We start from the raw sequence: 10,685 nt of genomic DNA, 5'->3' as shown, positions 1-10,685 counted from the left end.
AAGAGACAGGTCTAGCAGCATAGTAAAGGGGGGTGAAAACAAGAAGAAAAAAAAAAAAAAGAAAAAGCAGGTTGTCTCTTCTGTGGTATAAGATTCTGTTTAAGTTTGTGCTGGTTTAAATCCTAGGCAATTCCATCACTGGTATATTCTGAATTCACAAAAGCAATGCTGTGGTTTGAATCTTTGCAGAAGCTATGCTAGAAATGTAGGAAAAGGTGATTTTTCAACTAAAGACTGTTGATGAAAGAAAACAGGTATGCAGTGATTCTCTTTGCAATAATCATTTCAGATTAGATCGTACATGAGAAACAAAATAGATTTCAGGTATTTCCAGCAGGTCATTTATGGCTGAATTATGATTAAAATGGGTTTCTCTTGTGGCTCCCTTCTGTGGGCACATAAATAGCCACTTAAAATCACTGATAATTTCTGATTTACTTCTTGGACTTCAGTCGTTATTACCTTGCTGAATTTTCACACACAGATGACCGTGCTGGCAACATGGTGACCTTCCCAGTGCAGCTTTGAGCATTTTTCCCCTTTTCCTGGGAATACGTGTGTTCCCCCTGTGCCCTGCAGCATCTGACTCAGGAGCGCAAAGTTCTTCTCTGGGTGAACTTTTGATCTGAATGTCCCTCCTGCTGTCACAGGCGAAGTATTAAGCAACCTTCTGAGCTCCTCTGTGCTAACACAGCTCTTCTGGTGCAGATGTGACCTTTGATTGTTCTGCCTGGGCTTCCTACATTGAGATTGTCTATTATTTGCTAGTTTAATCATGTGTACAAACAGTGAGTTTTCCAGACCTATTTAGTTGATGTTATAATCAGACAAAGCCAATTTTTATAAAAATATATATTTTTATTTGGGTTCAATCAATTTAGGGTGGGAAGCAATAGGCAAAGCAGCGCTGGGTGCATGGAGAGCTGCAGCTCTGCCACACGCACCCCGAGTTCCAAAAAGCAGCATTTTTTATACTCTTGTGCCATTGTCTTTAACCAATCTCCTCCCGTCAGATAATTGTCCTGCTTTTTCTCCATTGGGTCCTTTGAGATGCTTGGGTCTTTGTCCTCCTCCTGTGGGGTCTTTTGAAAGTCTTGAAGCCTTGGTCTCTTGGTGCGCTTTTCTCCTGTTGGATCTTTTAAAAGCCTCATGATTCAATTTTTTTGTCAGGCTTTTCTTCAAGTAGCAGTTACAGGTTATTTCTAGGGGGGGGCGGGGGGTCTGAGAAGAGGTTACATATTAGCTCTAGGTGATGGGGTTTCCAAGAAGCGGTTTACCTATCAGCTCTAGTTGATGAGGGTTTCCGAGAAGTAGTTACATTTTTCCAACCGAATGGCATACTTTATATTTTATCCATATATATTCAAACATTCATTGTAATATAGGTTATAGTAACTGCAAATCATTTCAAAACCCACACAGGGTACCATATTCTATTTTTACAATACTTTAGACAGCAGGATAGTGTGGTTTAACATTTACAGATCATTCAAACCTATCATACCCGCCTTGCTTAACTTAGCAAATTAGTTACAATAGTTTATTACATTGAGATATTTACTTTACCAATCATAATTTATGCTTTTAAAGTAAAGCTCATCAAACAAGGGCAAGGTTTTTCAGACTTTTGGGAGATAAATTTTGTACTGGCATTAGGACATGGGCATGAAATACTCTCTTCCCTCCACTTTTTTTTTTAAATCACGCTGTGTAAAGAACAGAATTAACTTGCACAGAGTATGTAATCTACACCTTTGTAGAGGCATCTCAGCCTTCACGTGTTAAGCTTCTTTTCATTTCTGAACCAGGAAAAAATTGTGAGAGAACAACACTTTGTAATGTTTATGGATAAAGAAATAAAACCATTTGAATCTAGAAACGGATATAAAGCAGTTCAAAGATCTCTCCACGTATTCTTACCACTTTGGAGAGCTCAGAATCTCCCAAACCTGCAGTTTTGTCCAAGCGTGAACTAAGGGGCAGCGGTATGCTGTTACCACAAGCTTGCCCAGACAGAGCTCTGCTGGTTTCAGTACCACCTGCCCTGACACTGCAAGTGCCAAGATGAAGGTGGAGGCAGCTGGCATTGCTTTTATTTCCTTGAAGTGCATTCCAGCTTTCAGAAGCCTGTGGGAAGCTTGTTTGAAAGTCTACAGAGACTTCCCTTCCTGCCTCTTCCCTCTACACATTCTGCTGAGGGTTAGTTGGTGCCTGCTGGTCCAGTGTCTGTATATGGGGCAAAAACATCCATCCCAGTTTGGTTCAGTAGAATCTACTACAGTTGTGAAGAAGCTTGCTCGAATGGCTAATGCATATGTTTACTGTGCTATTCACAGCTTGATTTTGGTTTTGGGGTTTGTTGTTGTTTTTTTTTTATTCCTGGTACAAATTCCATTGAGCAAAGGCAACAACTGAGGGAGATGCTTGGGCTGGGAATCTCTTGTGAAAGAGTAGGTGCTGGTACAAAAAAAGTATTGGGAGCAGGGAAGACAATTCTCACAGAGCTGGAAAATAGGCAGAGTAAAAGCTCTGGATATTTTAGTTATCTCAAATACCACTAGCCACCTACTTTAGGCATCTAAACTGCCTGTTAATCTAAAGATTACATGTCTGATTCTGAGGAACAGCAAATCTTTAACTAGAGCATAGGACACAAGACACTGCTCAGTTGTGAGGAAATGGTGTTTAAAGGATTGTTTTAGCAAAAGAATAAGTAACTGAAAAATGCAGGCTTTTGCCAAGGTCCTTTTAAAAATGAAAGAAATTATGTGCTGTGGATGAGCCCAAGCATCTCGCAGTTTTGAGAGAATCTATTTAGCTTGTAACTTGGCAAATGAGCTAGGTGGAACTTGGTTCATCGTTCTGATGAGAATACATCTTGTGATCTTGTTAAGTCTAGACTGACAAATACACCAGCCTTGTTACTTGCTGATTGCATGGTGCACCTAGCTCGTGTTCTGTTTGGCACATGTTCACACCAACACACCCCCTGCATCTTTTCTAATTGTTAGGGGCTTTCTGGCCTCCTGATATTCTCTGATTTGCTCATTGAGCTCCTGTAAACGAAACTCCCGTAACTAAAGACTGTATGAGAACACTGATAGATAGGAGTTTGAAAAGTCAAATCTATCTCCTTGCAGTGGTGTAACTGGATTTTAACTTCTTTTTCCCCCTAATTCTAGGAGTGCTTTAATTCTCCATATGGAACGCAATACTTTAAGGAGTATGCAGAGAAGATCCCTGGGGAATCGACACAAAAGCTGTCAGAAGTTGCAAAGGAGTGCAGCATATATCTCATTGGAGGTAGTTTAGACTTTGTGACCGTGTCACAGAGGGAAGAGTGGGCAATGTCTATTACTGCCATTGAATCAAAAGTCTATATCATACAGTGGGAGAAATCTTTGTTCTCACCTTTACACAGGATCCATTCCAGAAGAGGATGATGGAAAGCTGTACAATACATGTGCTGTTTTTGGGCCTGATGGTGCTATATTGGCAAAGCATAGGAAGGTGAGATGGCAGAATATTCTTATTAAAAGGTTTCTTAGCAGTGTTGCACAAATTATTTCATCTGTGCCTAAATGTGGTGTGAATTAGTGGAATCTTACATTAATAATAAGCTGTGAACTGTCAGTAAAACTGCATGTAATTTTTATTTGGGACCTTCCAAAGGTGGTCATAAATTTGTCCTGAGTAAGGATGGTAAAATGCAGAAGGCATAACTGGCTTTTCTCAGATGCTGGGAGAACTGTGGTAAAGAGTAAATCCTGATCCAACTCCTCTGTGTACCTTGGTTTAGGTCTAAAATACAGTGCCACTTCAATGGAATCAGGATTTTCCCTCAGGTTCCCCATGGATGTAGTCCTCCTGTTACATACGCTGTTCTTCACATACTGTGTGTGCTGTATGTACGATCAGTGCAGAGAGCTGCAGTCCAGGTGCCATAGTCCAGGTGTCTGCTGCTCAGGGTAGATGCTTGCTTCCACCTGGATGCATCTTCCTCCTAGACATTGCTTTGTACCTGAGTGTAGTTTCTGTTAATCTGACCATGCATACAGGTATCATTCCTTTGGTGAGCAACAGCTTATTTTTCTCAAGGAAGAACCAAAAAAAAAAAAAAGAGAACAGAGGGTTACTTGGAACAAATGAGGTAGTGCAAAATACCTCTGGGGTGCAGGTATTAATTTATTCTGTTAACTACTTCCACACCTAGCTACACTATTAGATCACTTTCTGAAGTACCGTGTTGCTTTCCTTCCATCATAACACACTAGCCTGCAAGCCCATAGTTGTAGAATGAGTGCAGGCTTGTACTGTGTAAATATGAACAAATAATAATAGAAAACCAGCTGTATTTTTAGGAAATGTCAGGAACAGAATCTTCCACAGCAAAGGAGGGATAAAGACTGTCTGCAGGGGCTAAGAGACATCTGCATAGCTGAAGTCATGGGAACTTTATGACTTGCTGAAGATGTTTTCTGGAGAAGCTTTGCAAGAGTGGGACTCCGATCTTAGAGAGGAAAACATCACCTGCTTTAACAGACTTTAAAATCATCCTGACAAAGTCAAGATGTTTTATAAGTATCCTTTATTTTGCATAATTACTCATTAGATCAAGATATCTAGCTATTTTGCAGGGATTCTTTCCATGAAGAAGATACAGAGCTATGCTAAAAATTAATTGTTATACTTTTAGCTATTTTAAGTACCCTGTATTAATGCATGGTAGAAGGATAGGGCATTCTATTTGGTAAGTGATATTTGGGTCACAGGGATTATAGGTGTTGTTTAAAATGGCTGGTCTTTTTTATTTTTTCTAAATAACTTTAGATATGTATATTTCTGTAAAGAAGAAAACTGCTTTAAATCATCCCTAGCAGATCTCACAATCTTAAGCAATGTTTAGTTGGGATCCTGACAAAAGTGTAGTCTAGATAACGGTAGCTAGAAACACGTGGCTAATAGAGGCACAAATACCAAGCAGAGAAAGTGTATTAATTGTTATTAATCATACTGTAATTACAGGTTCATTTGTTTGACATTAATATTCCTGGGAAGATACAGTTCAAAGAGTCTGAAACACTGAGTCCAGGGAATAGTTTCTCCATGTTTGATACTCGTGAGTATAAGAGAAGCCGTCTCTCTAAGAAGCTCTTCCACAGTATCACTAGTCATTCTGGAGTTCTCTTACCCCTCCTTCTTCCCAGCAATAGATTTTTAGACTGTCGATCAGATTTATATTAGGCATTTGACAACCATGGCAAATACAGTTTGTTTGTTCCAAATGCGTGGGTCACTTCTGAAACTTGTAAAAAGGCAATGTGGTTGCAAAAAAGGACAGAGGAGTAGAAAGGGTTGAAGCATACATCATGGCACTTCCCTTAATAAATAGTGGTATAGATTTGGCAAAGAGAAATTACTCCTTTTTTATAGTAGTTACATCTTTAAAATGGTTCATATAAAATATGGCTTGGAAAAGAGTATGTGTAGCAAACAGCTACACTGGCACATTGTTTCATGTAAGGATGATGTAATAATGGAGACAATTAACTGTTAATCCCATTCCAACATTCTTGAATCAACTGTATCAGATAAAAAAAGCAAGACACCTATTTCCCTCCCTGCCCCAGTATTCAGAAGTTAACATGTCCTGTTTACTGAGCTCCCTGAAGAGTCTCATCTCCCATGGTCACTTTTTCCTCCTTACAGTGTGCATAGTGTAAGAAAGCACATGACTATAATTTCTTGAGCCCTTGAAGAGCAGTGACTGCTTTCTTTTCTTAAAGAAAACAATTGAAAAACTAAATCAGAGAGGAATACATTACACAAAGGCCTGGCATACCATGATTTTGTGGAAATGGCTGTTTTTAAAGGGTAGGTAAGACTGCTTCTCACAGTCCTCCTCATCATGAAGCATGAATTCCTCCCCGCAGATAGGCAGTGCTTGTTACAGATAAGGATATACATTTAAATACAGCTTCCCCTGTTACTGTGGGACATATGACAGTTGGCAGGATGGCTACCAGGAGTCTTCTGATTGCTTTTGTGTAATTGTGACAGCGATATGACTGTTGTCTCTTGTGTTTTGAGAACAGCATACTGTAAAGTGGGCCTGGGCATCTGCTACGATCTCAGATTTGCGGAGATGGCTCAAGTCTACGGCCAGAAAGGTGAGGCTGGGTCACCAAAGGGAGCATGGTTACCCCTAAGGCTGGAACTAGGCAGGACCAGGTCGGGGGTACATACTGGGCAGTCTGTGTCATCTTCTCCCACTAACACAAAATATAGACTTCTGTTATTCAAATAAGCATCTGTTCTTGTGTAAAGTAAGAGTTATTTTCCTGCTACAGGTTTGCTGATGGAGATGGGTACATTTCCCCCCCCCTTGGCAGTGTGTCACAGGGCTCTGCTGACAGAAGCACTCGAAGTTGTTATGGGGGTACAGGATCTCTTTGGCTTCACTTTGGGCAGAGAGCAGGAGGGACTGAGAGAAACCTTGCCTTGAGCCTCGGTCTGAAGGGCCACTCAAGGGTAAACTATGTTCCCCTTAATGATGGTTGGGTTTTTTCCCTTTTACAAAGGCTGCCATCTGCTGATCTATCCAGGGGCTTTTAACCTGACAACAGGACCAGCTCATTGGGAACTGCTGCAGAGGGGACGGTAAGAACAAAGTAACAGCTTGTACTCCCGTTCCAGAGGGGTTTTAGCACATGAAACTGTTGTTCTGTTTCAAATGACGCCCTGCAGCACAAGTGGTGCTGTGGGGCCACTCTGCTATTGGAGTTGGAGCTGCACTGTTCCTCAGGCCTTGCATGGGACACCAAAATGATTTTTTCTGTTAAGGAGGAAAGCAGGAAGTGCTCATCCTTCACTCCTGCCAGCCTCTCCACAGTTATGCCCTTTCAAGGAGCTTTTTCCCATGGCTCTTTAAGTACCCTTCACACACAGACTTCTAGAAGAGCCAATAACCATTTGAGAACTGCTCTAATTACAGATAGAAATAGACCCTGAGATTCCTGAGGGCTGCATTATTTATTAATTTGCTAAGCTTCAATCAACGTTGCTACATACTGAATGAACATGTAATTCATTCTACCCACTAACTCTGGAGCGGGTGCTAGAGGCTTCTCTTTCCAGACTCTATTTTGGCCTTCATATCATTTATAGTTTTGGCTAGTCCTTAAGAGGACATACAGCTTGCTCTTCAGAGCAAATTCTTTCTCTTCTGCTTAGTTAATTGGTGACATAAAAAAATAAATTCTACTCACTTTTCCCCCCATCCCCTCATCTTTCTGTGAACACAGAGCTCTTGATAATCAAGTCTACGTAGCGACCATATCTCCTGCTAGAGATGAAAAAGCATCCTATGTTGCCTGGGGACACAGCACTGTAGTAAATCCATGGTAAGTTCAGAAAAACCAGACCTACTTTTTTTTGGTTAAAAAATGTTTTACATGATAGTCACATTTCAATCCCAGATTTCCATCTACTCTCAAAAATGTCATAAGTTCTGGGTAAAAAGCATCTGATACTTAAGCCTACATTCTAAACCATCCTTTAAAACTGGCTGAAAAACTCTTAAGAAACTAAAACTAGTTTAACAGTACATATGTTTTTTGGTAACAAAAAAGCTCCTTAGTACTAGTATTTAGCATTAGTCAAGCCACTGACCTTTTCAACTTGTTCCTAAAGTTCAGTCCATTATATACTCTGCATTTTGGTAATTCTCTGTGCAGAACTGAACCATCTTAAACAGCTTACACAAAATACTTAATTTCCTCAAAGAACAATACTGCTTTGACATAAGAATGTCTTCAGCTAGGTAAGAGACATGTTCTGACTTAAGCAGAAGCCAGGCAGGTGCACATGAGGCAAAAGTGACCAAATCTTCAGGCAGATTTGTTTGTGTTTTTTCAAATAAATCCACTGACAGTTCTCTTCCAGATGATTGCAAAGTAAGAAAAGTTGTAGCTATGTCCTGAGCTTTTAACTTTATACGATGAAAGCAGTGACAGAACAGCTTGTGGGAGACGTGACAAGTAATGTTCAGTAGCTCATGCAGAGAAGTACACTCTTTAAAAGCCAGTAGGATCTAAAAGGAGAAACTGTCAGTCTTTGCCATATACGGTTGTCCCTGGTGAAGTTGTCTTTCCCTTGAGGTGTAGCAGCACATGCTTACATGCACTGCTTCTCAGAGTTGCTCTTACCATGATTCCTGATCTTCAGAAGCATACTTATGTGAAGTATATGTTGTACATAAAATGTGCCACATATAAAGCCTGGAAGTCATTTTGGTCATGCCAGAATTATGAATTATGATGCTATTTTTAGGATAGCCCTGTCTTTACAGCTGTAGACATCAAGGGTAGGAGCTCTGTTTTGTACAAACAGCAGCAACTGGACTGATGCCTTCAGACCTTGGTGTTAATGCTGTGAACATGTGTGCTTACTCTTGCAGGGGTGAAGTCATAGCCAAAGCTGGGGCAGAGGAAACAGTTATATACACAGACATAGGTAAGGGCAAAGTGCTTTCTTGAGTACAGGTCACAAGACTAAGGAGAGATAGCCTTTAAGTCTGTGGGCTTGCACATGCAATTTCAGATGATGCGGTGTTCCCATCCCTTCCCCACCTTTGCTAGACTAAAGTGAGAACAAGCAGCACTTGACTCCACTCTTCCCATTTCCTTCCTTACAAGGAAGCTGCTGTTGCCCAGGTGCAGAGCGTCACAGACCCCTTCTCCCTGAAAGCTGCTCTTTTCCCTGCCTCATCTCAGAGCAAGCCAGGAGCTTTCCTTGCTGACTGCTGTTCTAATAGCTCACTCTTTCCCCCCTGCAGATCTGCAGAAGCTTGCAGAAATACGTCGTCAAATTCCTATTTTAAGCCAGAAGCGTTGTGATCTCTATGGCATAGAGATGAAAAAGTGAAGTGGGTGAAGAGGCTGCTGCTCTTATCTTCAGAAGGATTCCCTTATTAGTTGCTGCTAAAGGTGCCAGTTAATTAAAAAAAACCCCACAGATTTGGTGTAGTAATTCTAAAACTGATTCAAATACTTTTCTAGCTTCTCACATACTGTGGTATTTCATAAGATTTTACAGCTGGGATAAAGAGGGAGGTGAAATCAGTTCAACACAGTAGTGGTTACCAGTGCTTTTTACATATCACAATGTTTTAGTTACTTTTGGGGGCTTTTTGTAGAACATAACGTTGTTAATGTTATGGTAAATCTTCTGAAGTCAGGTTTGGTATTATGAATTTTTCAGCAAATTATCAGATAATTCTAGAAGCATGGTTGTTCCACCACTGTCCTTTAGTTATATGTGCCTTAACAGAGTTCCTTGAATGCCTAACTTCTAATTTGGAAAGAATATCTAACACACTAAGCAAAACAGGCAAATTCTGCTCAGTGCTACTTTGGGACGAGCAAAAAGCTGCCAGGCAGAACCACTACTGCAGAATCTGCAGCATGTTTTGGTTCATGGGTCTTACCTGGAATATATGTATTAAAACTCTCCTTAACACAATTCCTGCTTATTGCTGGTGATGCAGGCTACTGTTTTGTTAAAGCGGTTCACATACCACCCTACCTTTGCTCTGGATACTGCTTACTTAATACAATGTCTGAATGGGCTTTAATTCTGCTGCCTGGCTCTCTCCACCTGAAAAGGCTGAGAATCATCAGTCAAAGGGGTCTGTGTCTAACTTCCAGCCCGACCGGTGTGGGTGGGGCAACAGCAATGTGCTCTCTGGTTCTGGCAAGGCTTAAACTTGCACACCAGTCTTCCAGAAGATGACAGGTACTGGAATTGCTTCATGTTTACATGCATGACAGCTGCTCTCAACATTTTTTTTTAATGTTCTTTTGGCTTCTCTGAAATGAGCTAGGGGGGGTGTGTGTTTAAAAAATTTATATGGTTAAATTAAGCCAAACCCTGAGGCATCTTTCCCCTCAAAAGATGAGTCACACCCTTCCACACAGTGGCATAATCTATTCCAGCAGGTATTTTTTGGTCTGTACTTCTCACTGCATTTCAGTGTTCATACTGTACTGGATCTCCGAAGAAACAAGCCACAGAGCACAAGGTGAAATGAAGATTTATTTGTTGAAAAATAAATATTAAAAAATTAACAATTTACCATTTGAGTCAAGTCTCCTGCATTAGATTGGTGCCTCCCCCAGACCCAGCATCCATGATGGCCATCACCTGGCTCCATCTTCTAAATTGTAGCAACTATTACACATCCATTTTCTAAGCTACTGCATCTGCCTTTCCTCCCCTCTCTATAGTAGTTTAATGTGCAGCAGAGCAGGAACTGAACACAACATTGTGAAGATTAAAGCAGTGCAGGATTCCCAGGGGCTGGCCACTTAAAAATGCAAAGTGCCATTTCCAACAGTCTGCAGAATCCATGGAATCCCTGATAGGGAGAACAGATGGAAATCAGCTGAAGAGGTCACACAAGCTCTGCCCCCTTCAGTCTATCAGGACAACTTCCAAGCACCTTGTTTTGGCAGTATGATTTAGGGGGCTCCAGTGCACTCCATTCAGAAGCAATACAAAGGGGACTTTATTTTGGGGGGTTTCAATGAAATTAGTACAGTGTCAGTTCTCAGCTAGATAATACCTTAAAGCAGTCAATACTCCATCTCTGTGTTGGTAGAAAACAGGCACTTAAGTATCCATAT

At 40.8% G+C, this 10,685-nt stretch overlaps 1 protein-coding gene across 1 annotated transcript in view; it reads left to right on the top strand.

Annotated features, from left to right (window-relative positions):
* Nucleotides 1–9,000, top strand: part of NIT2 (nitrilase family member 2) — a gene marked incomplete at its 5' end in the record, with an annotated part of 9,312 nt that extends 312 nt beyond the window's left edge. Inside the window, 8 exons of the mRNA XM_026846927.1 lie at nt 3,183–3,303; nt 3,422–3,510; nt 5,026–5,119; nt 6,096–6,170; nt 6,582–6,660; nt 7,305–7,403; nt 8,459–8,514; nt 8,837–9,000. Of these exons, the coding sequence (XP_026702728.1) occupies nt 3,183–3,303; nt 3,422–3,510; nt 5,026–5,119; nt 6,096–6,170; nt 6,582–6,660; nt 7,305–7,403; nt 8,459–8,514; nt 8,837–8,925 (702 nt within the window). The remainder of the gene's footprint in view (nt 1–3,182; nt 3,304–3,421; nt 3,511–5,025; nt 5,120–6,095; nt 6,171–6,581; nt 6,661–7,304; nt 7,404–8,458; nt 8,515–8,836) is intronic.
* Between the last annotated feature and the right edge of the window lie 1,685 nt (nt 9,001–10,685).

The sequence above is a fragment of the Athene cunicularia genome, assembly GCF_003259725.1.
Source record: "Athene cunicularia isolate RWA chromosome 1 unlocalized genomic scaffold, athCun1 chr1_part1, whole genome shotgun sequence".
Lineage (NCBI taxonomy): Eukaryota > Metazoa > Chordata > Aves > Strigiformes > Strigidae > Athene > Athene cunicularia.
Note: the sequence above shows the minus strand (reverse complement) of the source record. Positions and strands in the feature narration are given on the sequence as shown.